At 40.4% G+C, this 15,324-nt stretch overlaps 1 protein-coding gene across 2 annotated transcripts in view; it reads right to left on the minus strand.

The window, feature by feature from the left end:
- Positions 1-15,324, minus strand: part of ARHGEF18 (Rho/Rac guanine nucleotide exchange factor 18) — a 41,129-nt gene that overhangs the window by 13,151 nt on the left and 12,654 nt on the right. The window contains exons 4-11 of one of the 2 annotated variants that reach the window (XM_039338507.1): positions 9,717-9,870; positions 8,420-8,532; positions 5,641-5,781; positions 5,140-5,390; positions 4,417-4,542; positions 3,027-3,144; positions 1,706-1,954; positions 452-528 (exon numbers count right to left, since the gene is read on the minus strand). In XM_039338507.1, the coding sequence (XP_039194441.1) occupies positions 452-528; positions 1,706-1,954; positions 3,027-3,144; positions 4,417-4,542; positions 5,140-5,390; positions 5,641-5,781; positions 8,420-8,532; positions 9,717-9,870 (1,229 nt within the window). Of the gene's footprint in view, positions 1-451; positions 529-1,705; positions 1,955-3,026; positions 3,145-4,416; positions 4,543-5,139; positions 5,391-5,640; positions 5,782-8,419; positions 8,533-9,716; positions 10,307-15,324 lie in introns of those variants that run through there. The other variant, XM_039338505.1, reaches the window with a different exon arrangement.

A 15,324-nucleotide genomic window follows, 5' to 3' on the forward strand; every position in this document is an offset into this window, starting at 1 on the left:
ATTTGTGTAATTAATAATTGCTACTAGTAAATAAATGAATATACTAAATAAATAGGACTGCAATACAATGGAAACCAGATGCAATATATTTTTTTCTAATAAGAACTCAGCGTTGGTAAGCAAATTCAACTGTCATATTTAAAAACATATCAAAATATTCATTTTGATTGCATAATAACTAAGAGCATGCCATTTTGCTGATCAGCTCTCAAACAGTTTTTTGTAGTAATGGGACATACCTAAAATAACCTACAGGAATTTACAAAAGCTGAAGCCAGTAATTAGGGGACTGAGGTTATGATATGGTAGTTTCCTAGAATTTTCTGGGCAGAGACCCAATCAAACGAGAGTTTTTGACTGTAGCTCAGATTTATTTTTTATTACAGAAACCACAGAGAGTTCCAGGTTTTCCACACCACCCTGAATATCCTTAGCAGAGATAAATACGTACCAAAGATGCAAACATGTATTTCTGGTCTTTTTCTTGCAGTAGCAAAAGCACATCTGTCAGCAGAACAGCCAAAATATCTGCCAAAATTATTGGAAAAAGGGAAGTTGAAATCAAAATAATCCTTTCAAGTAGAACAAGCCAAGATTTTTATATTCTATCAGCTACCAAGGCACTAGTTCAAGGTCATTTGTTGCTGAATTTCTCCTTTTGGGGAATTAGTCAGAATAGTTTCATTTAAGTCCAGTACTAATGCATTTATCTACAAGCTATACTTAGCTTTGTAGGGTACAGTTTTATACTCTGATTATGTCACTGACTGAATACGGATGCTCCAATATTTTGCCATCCCAAAATACCAACCCAAGTTTCCATTTTCAGGGGACTCCCATCACTTACAGCCTGAGCACTAGTTTTAAGAATATCTGTCCACCTCACTTTGCTTTAGCTTTTCTGAGCAAATATTTATTTTGCTATTTGCCACTCAAACATTCCATTGAAAACTATACCTAGGATAATTTGAATGCAAAGGATCCTGCTCTATCTCTAATTATAAAAAGGGGGGAAATGTAACATAAAACTCTGCATCTTTTATAGCAACAGAAAACTCATTTTCAAAGTGTTTACTTTTATGATGCCAAACCAACATTGCTCAGATACAGGATTAACCAGTCAGACGGAGATGGGCTCGAAAGATTTGCAGAAAACCAAAAAAAGAAAAGAAAGGAAAAGAGAAAAACATTTCTAGAGGAGGGAAGGAGAAGGAGCTCAATGAGAACTTTAAAAAGCGACTGAGCTTCACAGGATGACTCACATCAGAGCAGAAGGCAGATAAGAAGAATTTGGGCAAGAAGTTCCTTACGTAAGATCAGCATGCCAAATTTAATCCTCCAAAGAGTAGAAAGTGCATTTATATCATGGAGTTAACATGGCACAAGCTTTGAAGTGTGAAATAGTTGGAAGTCAATTATTGATACAAAGGAAGCAAATGTGCTGTCTTTCCCTTGGGTGCCTGAGAAGGACACTGACTCAATTAAAAAGCCTCATTTCTCTCGATGCCTCCCTCTCAACTGGGCAAGATCATTGGGAACAGAAACTGATTACTAAATTCTATTTTGCAAATTTCTAATTGGGCAAGCCAAGCATGAGACAAGTCTCTTTCTTCCAATACCCAGAATAGACACTCCTGTATATGTCTGATTACTGAGCAATACAGCAAATACCTGAAAAGGAGAACAGGCAACCCTCAGAATTCACCTTTTAGGCGCCCAGAAGCAGCTTTCCAGTACAGCATCCCATCCAGTAGGAGGCGCCGCTGAAGCATATCTTCCTTCCGAAAGATAAGGCCATTCTTAAACTTCCCAGAAGACTTGAGTTCCATCCTGGTTACAATTTCCCGGAGGCGCTGATGTTTCTCAGACTCATTCACCTTGGTGTCAACAGTTGTGATGGCCTCCTTGATAAGCGACAATGCCTTGGTCAGGTCTTCATACTCTTTTGTGGAGACTGCAAAGATGAAGTGAAGCAGCATGTTTAGAAAAGCTACAGTGTGTATTAACTCTTTGCCATCTGGGTTGGTCCCTATAGCAAAAAATGGCACCGGCGTTTTGTAGCATTCTAAGCATTGCCAAGCTGATTGCAGGAGAAAACCTTTACAGGCCAAAAATAAAATGCATCAAACAAAATCATTATGAATCTACTAATTATGACCTTTCACTGATCCTTTTAAGTGACTAACAACATAGTCCTCATGACTGTAACTGAGCCTGGAACTGCAGTCAAAAGTCACGGCAGCTCTTAAATGGGTGACCATCAGATTTTATGACCTTTTGTGGTGGTCTTTAAATGAACGCCAGAGTTGTTAAGCAAACCTATTGCATCCAGTGGGAAATTTTAGCTGGAAACCAGAAATAAACACTGGTTTCCAGCAAAAAAAAAAAAGTCATAAATCACGGCCATGTGACCACAGGGATGCTATAAATGGCCATAAATGCAGGCTGGTTGCCAAGTATCCAAAATGCAATGGGGCAGCAGCTATCAGAACTTTGAAACCAGGTCATAAATAGCTCTGGAGAGGTCTGTCAAATATGGACAGAACCATGTAGTTTTCTTGGCAGCAACACTAAAGTGCTTTCCCATTATTTTTTTCTGATTTAATTAAGAATTGTTGAGAATCAGCCTATATACAAGTTAGCCAACTTGTTTATTTATTACTAGGTTTGGCCTTGCTTAAGGGTTTGTTTGTTTGTTTTATACTTTAGCCACCCAGAAAATATTGTTGTTTGATGCCACCAAAGGGGGGGAAGGAGAATGTTTCACCTAATAAATGGATGTGTAACCTGGCCAATGGGAAGGGTCTATGTGAGTTATAGTTTTAAAGCATTTGGGAAGGAATATTATCCAGGGTCCAGGAATCAAAAAATACTGAAAAGTCAGATTCTGCATCTATACACCAGTTTTGCCCTGTTCCCTATGTTGCTTGGGGTGAATTGTGCTTTCTTAGTGAGCTTTTCTGATAAAGGATGGAAGAAGTCAAAAGTGGCTAAAATAAGTGCCTCTAATAAGTCAGGTTTTTCACCTTCTGTGTTCTGAATGATGCGCTCCACCAAGACAGGATACTTCATGATGCGCTGGGTAACTAAAAGATTGCACTCTTGGACACCAAGCCGTCTCACAATGGAAGAATTGCTGATTTTCTGAAATATATTACATGTACCAAATATACTTACTAACAGCTGAAATTGATACCACATCTTTCATTTCATCAAAAGGTAGAAGAAATGAAGGGAAATGACCTGTTCGCTCCTTATTCTTCTTTGCTATGTAAAAATATGCATTCAGATTTTAATTTGTCTCAAATTTGTCCCCTTTCTGTAACCATTTTTTTTTTTCAGTTACCACAAGCTGGAAAAATCATTCTATCTCATCAGTAAATGAGTTTGCTGAGTTTTCTGTGCAAGTAATTACAAAGGTGCATTATAATTCTTTCTCTTTGTTCCACTTTCTGTCTTCTTGGTTCCCAGAGGAAGTCTTGCTACATCACATTTCAAAAATATTTCTAATCTAGCACCCTTACTAGTGTATATGGCAATAAACTTAGTAAATCACTGAGGAAATAACACAGAAGTCCACTCTTTCCTGAACTACACATTTGTTGAAATAGGTACTGTAACAGTAGAGTACCTTTAGTAAAGGTTGATCCCCAATGTTGCACCCACATACTTCTCTAGGTTATAATACAGGTAGTCCTTGATTTATGACCACGGGACCAGAGTTTCCATTGCTAAGCCAGGTGGTTGTTAAGCGAGTCACCCCAATTTTATAACCTTTTTTTTTTTGCTACAGTTGTTAAGCAAATCACTGCAGATGTTAAGTAAATCACATGGTCATTAAACAAATCTGGTTTTCTCACTGATTTTGCTTCTTGAAAACAGGCTAGGAAGGTTGAAAATTGTGACCATGTGATCCCAGCCCCTCAACCATTGTAACAACACGCCAATTGCCACCCAGCCAGATTTTGATCATGTAACCGTAGGGACGCTGCAACTGTCATAAGTGCAGGGACTGTTTGCAAGTCACCTCTTTTTCAGCACCACTGTAACTCTGAATAGTTGCTAAATGAATGGTTGTTAAGTCAAGGACTACCTGTACAGAAAGGGTTTATGATGATCTTATTCTAGACTGGCTTTTTAAAAACTTTCCCTCTGAACATTTTTGCCTCAAAAAATACCAACAGCACATGGTATTGGGTCTTTCTCTATAGAGGAAGAAACAACGAACTGTCTGAAGGCCTCTTTTCCTCCACCTCTGTGCATTGTGTGTAACATTTTTGAAAACTACCAAAATTACTAAGAGCAGACTTAGTAAGTGTTGTGCTTCTGCTGTATCAGATTTCAGCAGCAACAAAAAGGAGCCCAGCGTGACAGAATGAGATCATTTCCCATCTGTAATCATCTCTCATTTTTTACCTTAATCAAGTTTTGGAACTTCTTGCTTTGCTGCATCAGCTCTTTATAGTAGCTCACAGCATCACTGTGGCTGCTACAGTAAATGCCATATTTCTTCTTCAACTTATCTCCCGTTTTTCCTGAAAACTAAATAAGGAAAGCACAGTCAGGAGCAACTAACATTTGGGAGAAAAGCAAGCTGCACCCAGCACACTCTGGTGTATCAGGAGAACAGATGTCATAGTTCAGCATTATTATGTACTGTACATCCTGGCATTCAACTATAAAGGGAGGGGAGTGAGAATGGGTATTGAGAATTGAATAATTTCTAAACTAGTGCATGAGACTGTCCTGAGAGAGAAAATGCAGGTGAACAGAGCAATAAAACAGCCATTCCTCACTAAGGGGAGATTATATTTTAGGAGACGCAGAGAAAGTGCATCTAACTCAGTATTACCTCCGCTGACAAGAATCAAAGATAGAAAATAGCCTTTTCCTAGACTTGCCACTTGGAATACATTTAAATGCAGTTCACATGCAAAGCTAGTGGCTCTAATACACACCAAGAGTTGTAGTGATTTTCCTCAGAAAAGTCATGAGAGCCCACTGGCCTATTTTCTGGGTGAAAGCCTGCTGGAAAAGGCAAAATTTCCCCTCTGAAGTAAATAAGTGTTTTACATCTTAGGACGACCCCTTGTCTATCCAAGCCCATTCCATAAGCAAAATCTACACCTAAGCACTCACCTGCTCCACCAGGAGATCCCCAATGTTCTGGATGATATAGTTGCATTCGCTACCTTCTTCCAAAGAATTCTTCCGACGTTCCTTTAGCTGGAAGAGGAAGGCTCTGTGGAGCTCCAGTAATTCATCCACACATGGGAAAAGGCGATGGATATCAGAATTGCTGAACTGCAGCTCCTCTCGCATGGCTTGGGAGTAGACCTTCAACATAATCTTCAGAGTCCGGACATGGTGCATCTCTGTCCTCATCAACTCTGCGAGGAGAAGACATTAACATCAAGCCTGGCCAGAGACTGACACACCTAGAAAGCCATCTACTCAATACAGATTTCTTTACCAGAAATCTGGTAAAGAGCACACCGAATCTACAATCAATAGGCTATATCCAATTTCAAGACAAGCACTACCTTTAAGCCAAACTTTTGCATACATGTGAATGAAAAGAGCAGGAGCAGAGCAAATACCGTCAATGAAGTCTGATGGAGTAGAGGCAGAAAAGCTTACCATATATGACATCCTGCCTTTTAATAACATCCCGCTCCTGCTGCTTCACGAATGACTGCTCTACTGCCAGACTCCAAGACTGAGCAGCAAACTCCCGAGCATCTGTCTCCAATTCATTCCTCAAGGAGGCAAACTGAACATCTGGAAGGGGAAGAGTCACAGCTCAGATGAGAATGTATGTATGTGTATTCAGAGAAGCATTCAAAATGCCATTATCAGGAGAAACAAAAATAGCTCAATGTTGTTATCACCAGAGTAGAAATCTAAAGGACTGCATAATAATTCTGAACTTGTGAAGGATCAAATGCTAAAAAAAAAAACATTTTATAAAATGTACACTACGCTATGCAATGTCCAGGACATATTATGGATAAATAATCATTATAGCTCTCATAGATGTAGATAGTGAGAGGTGAAGAGAAGATGCAGCAAAAAACCCCAAAAGGAACCCTTTGAAGTCAGAGAAACCAACTTACAACTGAAATCACCCTAACTACTAAAAAAACTTTCACACAGAGCAAAATGCACATTTGAATTTAACATCACGTAGAGAGGGCAGCCACAAATGTACACTGGAACCCTATCAAAGGGAAGAGAAAGAGAACTCAAACTCAAAGACTAGGGATTTGTTATAGTTCAATTAGCAGTGTTTCTCAACCTTGACAATTTTAAGGCATGTGGACTTCAACTCCCAGAATTCCACAGCCAGCAACGCTGGCTGTGGAATTCTGGGAGTTGAAGTCCACAGCCTTAAAATTGTCAAGGTTGAGAAACACTGAATTAGAGCATCTGACTTCAGAAATGGTCTACCCTACAAGATTCCAGCAGGCAAAAAAAAAAAAAAAAAAAACAAGTTTGCTGTCAGGTCCCTGCATATGTGCTCTTGTTTGGGGCCTGCCATTCTGCTGGGGAGGGGGGAGGGAGAATTGGCTTTAGCTTGGGATAACTTTCGCTTTCTGCTTTTCCTCTCCCGCCCCTATCCACTCGAGAAGAGATTGTGTCTCCCTTATCAGGTAGACAGCTAGGGAGAAATGAAACTGGAGAAGATCTTGAGATGCACGCTAACTGTGCCAGTTACCCAAACATCATACCACTGTGCCAGTTACCCAAACATCGTACCACGTTTGGATTGGCTGGATTTCAAATGGACACTATGACTTTGGTGGGAAGGTGAAGATTGCTAGTTGAACTATATCATTTAAGCGGGATTTTCCCCAGATCTCGCCTTGACTTCCCTACTCTCACTATGCCCTAATAAAAAAGTTCCTTTTGAGACAATGCCTGTTTCAAGAGTTCTGCTTTCTTGAGTGGTTAGCTGAGGTGGGTCCTTACAGTTGCTCTGCTGTCTTCAAGTTGCTTTTTGGGTGTTTTGCTAAGGCATCTGTGTGTGGCCACCACAGTAAACAAAAATGTTGAGTTAGATAGACATCTAACTGTTGATATGGTTCAACACATTAAGAACTCTTGGACAAGAAAGAAAATGAAGGAATGGCATAGGCAATGGACCCAAGGACATGACCCTGGCAAAATGGATTCAAATTCTAGCTTGGTCTGTTTTGCAGATCTTCTTGCAGTTTCGATTCCCTGCTACAGGTGTGGAAAATGACCTAGACCTAACCTAGAAACAGGCCATTCCAAATGTTCTAGAAGTATTCTGGACAAGAGCTGTGGAGGCACAGTGGTTAGGAGGCAGTGTTGCAGGCTAACTCACTGCTCACTCCATAAGTTCAAGTCTCACCAGCTCAAGGTTGACTCAGCTTTCCATCCTTCTGAGGTTTATTTATTTATTTATGAGACTTATCTACCGCTTTAAGTGCAAGCACTCTCTAAGCGGTGTACACCAGTAAGCGATGTATATATATATATTTATTGATAAAAGGTTGATAAAATGAGGGCCCAGATTGTTGGGGGCAATGTGCTGACTCCGTAAAATGCTTAGAGAGGGCTATAAAGCACTATGAAGTGGCATATAAGTCTAAGTGCTAATGCTATTGCTATTCTAACTTTGAAATGGGCCTATTCTGAGATCAGGTGACTTCTGGAAGAACCAGAGCAGCTCAATCTGTTGCACAAACCTGTTCCTTGATAATTTGAGGAGTAAGCTGCTCTGAGAGATGAGCCTTAGAACAGCTCAATCCAAACAAGCTGGCTGAGGGGGTCCTGCCATCTTCCCTCTCCCACAACAGTCAGTGGAAACACTGCTAGTATTTGAGCCAAATAAGCACTCTTTTGCCAACAAAGCTGTATATGCCAGGATATGCATTTCCTGTGTTTTTGCTATTCTCTTTCTCCCTCTATTTCCCAGCTCCATGTTCTTAAATTAATAAATAGGACTATTCCATTGCCAAAGAAATACCTTTCCAAATTTTCAAAGCATCTCCATCTCTAAAAAAATCTAAACAGGTTTATCTTAATCATTAGGCATGCCTAATGATGCCTCTCAGCAGGGAAGTTCCTTGTTGTTTTTGTTGTTGTTTTAACCATTTAGTTGTGTCCGATTCTTGGCGACAGCATAGGCAAGTGCTCTCCATGCTACCCTGTCAAGCACAGTTTCTTTCAAATGCTTGATGTTCAACTTTGTATCAGATTTCATGTTATCAAGCCAGGGTGTTCTTTGCTTGCCTCTTTTTTCTTTTTCCACTAACGACTCGTAGCATCATTGCCTTCTCCAATGAATTTGCATGCATAACATGGCCAAAGTAAGTCAGATGTAGTCTTATGATTTTAGCTTCTAATGATGCACCTGGTTTTATACAATTTAACACGAGAAGCTCCTTACCTTCCACAAAAACTGATTCTGCAGTTGATGATGCCAGTGAGACAACATCTTCAGAGGCTGGTTTAAGTTTCATGAAGCCAGAATCCCCTTCATCCATCTCTCCCCCAGTAAGTCTGAATAGTCAAAGGAAAACATTGAACCAGATCAGCTCTTGCCCCAGGACTGAGTCACTGCACAAGTTATTTTCTTATTAGGATGTTTCTTATTCTGATGAATGCAGCCTGGGCCAAATGCCTTCCAGTGAACAACTTAAGAAGAGCAGCAGTCCTGAGGTACACTTGTGTTCAGTTTGGAAAGGCATCCTGAGATTGTCGAGGAGAAATAGGAATACTGCCAATGTAGAGTGCTGCAGCAGCATGAGAAAATAGTGACAGCACTCAAAAAGTAAAAAATCCATGGAAGGGCTATACTTAGAAAGCTGCCAATAAATGTCTGATAAACACAGAAGAGGCAGAAAAGGGGCAGCGAAGCCATGGGTCATCTTCTACTGCTTATGGCTAAAATACCGTAGTTCCCTTCCTCATGCAGTAAACCTTATGCAATTGAAGCTCTCCACATTTATGGTGTTAAAAACCCACAGCATACAAGGATTTATAAAACAACCATGTAGAATGTCTATGGGAAAATGAATCCATTCAAAGTTCGCATAACAAAGGTGAAATGTGTTTACACTAAGAACTGGTTTTATGGATACTGTTTGCCGATAAATTGAGAAATCTCTATTGATTCCCAACTCAACAGGTCGGTATTCTGACCTAGTGGCTACGCCTATAAAGTTGATTACTTGATAATCCCAATTATTCCCCTGAAACCCCCCCCCCCCGCATGACTGGGAGCCATTATTATTTCCTGACTTGGTTAGAACAAAACTCTGTATACCCAATCTGAAACTGAACAGACAAAATTCATATGTACACTTGGCAGAAATGTAAAAACAAAAAACCCATGTATAACTGCCCCCATGGATGCGCACTCATGCATGGATTTGCATATGTGTTGCAAAATTACAACATGAAATTATGCTACACTATAAGCTAATACTCCCCCACTCCATAAACCCAGAGTTTCCATTAAAATTATGGCAAACACACCAAGCCTGAGTTTGAGTTTGAACAGAAAAGTAGTTGAGAGTCCAGCAAGGAGACCTAAGCTTTGTTTTCTCCAAAAGAAAAATAGAAAAATAGAAAGTGGAGCACTGTTAAAGAGAAGCAGTTACTTCTTCCCAGGCAGGATAAGCCCGGATTCCAGATAAAAGTTCCATAAACAGCCATTTGTATCCAGCAAAGTGCCTACTCACCCGAGCTTACCAACAGCCCCAGCAGAGGTGGTGCTTAGCTGAGATGGCAAACTTCCCCTCTGCACAATTGTCATGCCGAGGTTCTGGGGCAAGCCAGGGGTTCTGCCATCCGGGCCCAAGAGGGCCCTGCAGGAGTGCTCTTTGAGCGAGGTAGCTATAGAAGGAAAGACAGAATTGGTACTCAGGAATCGGGGAGTAAATTGTATGTTGCTTCTTTGCAACCCTCGGGTCTCTGAGCGAGTTTGGAGAACTGACAAAATCCTGGAGGTCAGACGCTCATTTTCCAGAAAGACAGTCTCATTCCACTTGTTGGAAAATGACCCACAGAACAGCAGCTCTGAGTGAGCTGGGATGACTGACTGGCTGCTGTCACTGCCCTTGGAATTAGCATTTCCCATGTTTGCAAAGTGGCTGGCCACAGCAGAATTGCTTGTGCGTGTTCCACCTTTATATCCCTGTGTAATCCTTCTAGAAATGTCTAGAGATGTAAAAGCTGTCACTCAAACTGCTGCAGTGGTTAATCATCCGCAGGTCAGAAAGGGAAAAAATTGGTCCCTACTGTGTCCTCAATCGAATGTGGAAATTGCAAAGTATCTTTTTTAGCAAACAGAGAGAAAGCGCACCAATCAAAGCTTTACATAAACGTAACTGTTCTCACTTTTCAGCAGAAGAGAGAAAATGACTTGCCCTGAAACAAGAATTATCTGAGGCAGAAAAAGTGGCAGAAAGACGCTCACAGTTGTTGCTTCTCACCTACATGCTTGCTGGTTCAAGTGGCGCAATTTATAACACTATGCACATGAGGTCCCAAACTAACATATTAATCAGATCTAATGACCAAGGCATACATTCTCCAAGCAAATTCGTTTTAGAGAATATTTTTTTAAAAAAGCAGTGTAAAGATTATTCATTCGCTTCCCATCCAAGAAGCTTCTCCAGTTCTGACTGAATGGTGGAGGATGGAAGGATTGATATTCCTTGCAGTCATGAAGTCAAGTCATGCGGTGAAGAAGAATATAAATCCTTCCATGCTCCATCATCCAGTCAGAGCTGAAGAAGCTTCTTGGATGAGAAGTAAAACGTCTTCTAGCAAAACAAAAAAGTCCTGTTGTCTTTTGAAAGAAAGCACCTTTGGAATAACCATGACCTGGATGACTGAGGATCTCCATAGACAGCGCAGCTAGCACTAACAAAGCTCACTAAAATTATGTCTCCTAACGTATATCTATCAGAATAGTAAAAACAGGACGGGGGGGGGATTGTGTGTATATTTATATTTGATGATTTTAATGTTTTCTTACACTGTAAGCTGAAACAAGATGGGCAGCAAATAAACAAACAAGCAAGCAAGCAACCAGGCACACACCCACTGTAGGAAGTTTTATCACTCTCTCATCTGCCTTCCTTTCTCCAAATTCTTCTCTCTTTTAGTCCCTTGGCCATTTTTCTCTTAGGCAGACTAAGCTAGGCTAAACTAGTAGTTTCCAAACTATTAGGGGAAAAGATTATAGAGGATGAAGAATTTGAAGGATATATCAGAAGAATTTCCAGAGAAGATGAAATACACCTAGAATTCTCCCAGAAAGTGTCCCAGAAGGTATAAAAGATATGGAACCATATAGTTTATTCTTTTTGTTCTTCTGACATCTCTTTGTGGGAGGAATGTTAACAGCACAAATCTCAAAAGACCTTTGATTGCCTCTTTGCACCTTGCACAGCCCAAGAAGTCAGATCCAGGTAATACAGCTTGATATATGGAGCTAGCTAAGCATGTGGGGCTGGGGAAAATGAAACACATGCAGTTCAGATGCTTTATGAGAAGCCAAATTCAGTCTTTGCCTATATTGTTTAGGCAGACCATCATTCTTGGCTCCAAGTAAAGCCATTAGGAGAGCTGAAATCATCTGTACACAAATGCCCACAAACCCTCGCTCTTGCAACCTATCCTTCATTCCCAACTTTCCTCATCTTAAAAGTACAGTACCCCCTTCTGGCTCATTGGACTGAATGGGGGCTCCTTTGCAGACCAAATTTATGTCTCGGAGACAGAATCACAACGAACATGCTACTTCAAATCTAAATAATTCCCAAAAGGCATGCTGCTTTACTTCAGGTCTTCCAAGAAGCAGAGACATTTGCCCCTTTCTCCAGTTCCCCAGCCCTTCTCCTCTCTCCTCTCACCCTTTGAATGCCCTGGAAATGGACTCATGAATACGAGAAGCTGTACTCTGCGTTCAATTAGCACAATCTGCACACTGCTGAGGACTACTATTGATCACTGCTCTCCTGTTCCCACACAATAGATCACTGTGAGGTTCAACCACGAGGCTGAAAGAAATATCCCCTCCCCCACCCTTGCTTCTCTTTTTAAACTTCCCAAACTGGGGGCTGTAAACGATCAGTCGCTTCCTTTTGCCTGAGAAGAAGAAACATATGAAGTATCAAAGATATCCAACCCCAAAACTTTATCTTTACCTGTAAAATAAAGAAGCTTCTTCTGGTAGCAGACACAACCCTCAATCATCCCACCTCAAGAACATTATTTCTTAAGAAGCTCATTTTTTATCTGCACAAGTATGGCAACCCTCCCCCCCCCCTTACGACAAATCTACTTGCCAAAAGCTCTCAGGTTGGACACCAACCTTCTTGGGTCAGACTATACACTCTCAAGATTATATAATATTAGGTCATGCCTTAACGGGTTCACCTAGGACAGCAGCTCAGACAGATTAGTTTTTACTCTTAATTTAAAATGTAAAGTATTATTAGTCCAAAATGAAAGGCACTTCCATGCTAATGGTTATGCAGGGAAGGAAGACCGCAGGAGATTCCAGGTAGAAAAACAGGAAAAAGAAATGTCAAAATCATCAGAGAGGAGGAAAGGAATAATAATGCTACACCAAAAATAGTTAGAAAATACATATACATAGAAATAATAACAGTATGCACTAGGATAACTAGAAGGTATCTAGAGTGCTTTATCTAAAATATTTAAAATACAATAATGATACAGAAAACATTATTAGCAATGCTTCCGGAGACTGTAGAATATCTAAGTGCAATAAACTGCAACCCTCCATGACTTCATACAGGAAGGATGCACAGATCTATCTACTCCCAGAATGGCCTCCTACTCAATACACAGAGATGTAGCAATCATTGTCTATGAGACAAAGTGCTGCCCTGTGGATAGCTGGGTAGAAATCCCTGTGTATTACATTGGGCCTTAAGGAGAGGAAGAGATTGCTGCTGAGTGTACTATTCATGCCGGCAGACCTTCTCTCAGCTCCTAGATATCACTGAAGATCTGTTCACAATAGAGACTCCCAAACTTTTCAGGCTGGGAGTTTTTAACATCCATGCCCTGAGGGACATCCTGATAGCTCAGAGGTTTTACAGCCTCCCCTGCCCTATCCCTGTCTTGTAGATATTAGCCTCTACAAATACAAACTGTCACATGATAATCTGGTATTTGCCTTGGAGGAGATGTGATGGAATTGGGGAAAAAATGATCACCAGTCCTTTGCTGTGGTCAGAGCACATTTTGGTTTGTATGCATGTTGTCAGCAGGGTGAACCTCTGCAAGGATGATGGACTTAATTAAGCACATCTATCACAGAGGCTGGATGGATCCCTTGGGATTTCCTAGGGCATGTGGAGAGTTCCCAATGACCTTGTGGTTGCTCCATTATGCATCTCACTGACATCTGGAACTTAGATGCAGGAAGAGCACCAGATATCATTGCTCCCATGCAGTCTCCTTTTCTCTGCAGATACCATGTTTGCCCGAAAATAAGACCAGGTCTTTTTTTTTTTTTTTAGCCTTCAATAGAGGCACCAGGTCTTATTTTCAGGGGATGTCTTATTCACCTCCAGCACCACCAGCCCCACCCAGCCGGTCCACTTCTTCTGCAGCTGAAGGAGCAGCTTCATTCCGGAGCTGCATTCTGGCCTGCATTTTGCAGTCAGGCCTTTCCGGAAGACCTCTGCAGCCAAGAACCGAGCTATGGATTTAATCCATAGCTCGGTTCTCAGCTGCAGTGGCCTTCTGGAAAGGTCTGTGACTGAGAAATGCAGGCCTGGCTGCAGGAGACACCACAGAAGAAGTGGGCCGGTGAGGAGAGGCCTGGTTGCAAGTTAAGTGGGTGCAGGACGTGTGGGGCAGCTCCACTCCCCCCACCCCTGCCCTAGCTTGCTTTTTAAGTGTGTGCTTCGACCCAAAACTAGGGCTTATTTTTGGGGTAGGGCTTATATTAGGCCCACCCCCAACAATCAAGCTAGGGCTTATGTTTGGGGTAGGCCTTACTTTTGAGGAAACAGTATCTTGCGGCTTCTTGTTTTTCCAAGGAGCTTCAGAAAAATGAGTTAAGCAAAGAGATGCCTAGGTCATCAAAAATCGAGGAACTAGACAGAGCCCTCAATAAGTTTTGCCACCTGCAACGTAAGCTCATATCCTGTCACGTAATATCAGTCACTGCACTAGTTACCACCTTATTTCCTGGGTCTAGTTCAAAGTACTTGTCATCACCCTGAAATCCCTGTCTGGCCTGATTCCCAAAGACCTACAGGGCCAGCCCTCTCATCAAGATCCAGACTACTTACATTTTTCTAAGGAGGAATGACTGAGGATCCCCTTCCTAAATGAAGCAAGAGAGGTGGGCCCAACAACATATTTCTATGGAGCTGACCCCAGGCTCAGGATAATCTTGCTTCCCACAATAAGGAATACCCCAGATTTCCTTGCCTTTCATGGCTCATTTAAAACTGTTCTACAACATTTAGTGGTATGAAGGCCGCTTTTTAGATAGAAAATTGCAGTCTGTTCTTGTTTTTAACCGTATGTATCTTTTGATTCTGTAAATTGAATCAATATATTCAATCATTAAGTTGTATAAAAATGGGTAATATATATATATATATATATATATATATATATATATATATATATATATATATAAAACTATGCAATAAACAAAATCAGAAATTCCTGAAATAGATAATAATTCTTATTACTATTTATTATTATATAATTATTAAATAGTAATTATTTATAAATATATTAATATATTTATACGTCTACATATATATTATAAATAAATAATAAATAAAAATGAGTAATATCAGATTTAGTAAATTACATTATCAAAGAAGAAAAGCATGCATTGGCTGATAAAGTAAAACAGTCAAGAACTTTAGAATTTTAACTAATGCAAGTTAAAAATTGGAACTTACTAAATGTACAGGAAACAAAACACGAATGTCAAAATAATGTTATAAAAACACAAACCGAATGCTGGCAAGGAAAAGCATCACATGGTTAATTATTACAAAAAAATCGAGGGGAAAGTTAAATTTGGGGTGTTTCAAGAGTAGATCATACAAGCTTCCGCAAGAAAATTGCACAGACTATAATCAATGATATAACCCAGTCACCAAGCCGATTCACTGGAACTTCTACAAAAATTATCATTTGCCAGTAATGAAAAATTGATGGGAACATATAGTTCAAAAAGTAGTCAAAAATGAACAGGTTAAAATACTGTGGTATTTCCAAATACAAACTAATAATCTTGGTGCATAACACACCAAATTTAACTGGTTTGAAAAT

The sequence above is a fragment of the Crotalus tigris genome, unplaced genomic scaffold, assembly GCF_016545835.1.
Source record: "Crotalus tigris isolate CLP2741 ecotype Arizona unplaced genomic scaffold, ASM1654583v1 scf7180000017701.1507938, whole genome shotgun sequence".
Taxonomy (NCBI): domain Eukaryota; kingdom Metazoa; phylum Chordata; class Lepidosauria; order Squamata; family Viperidae; genus Crotalus; species Crotalus tigris.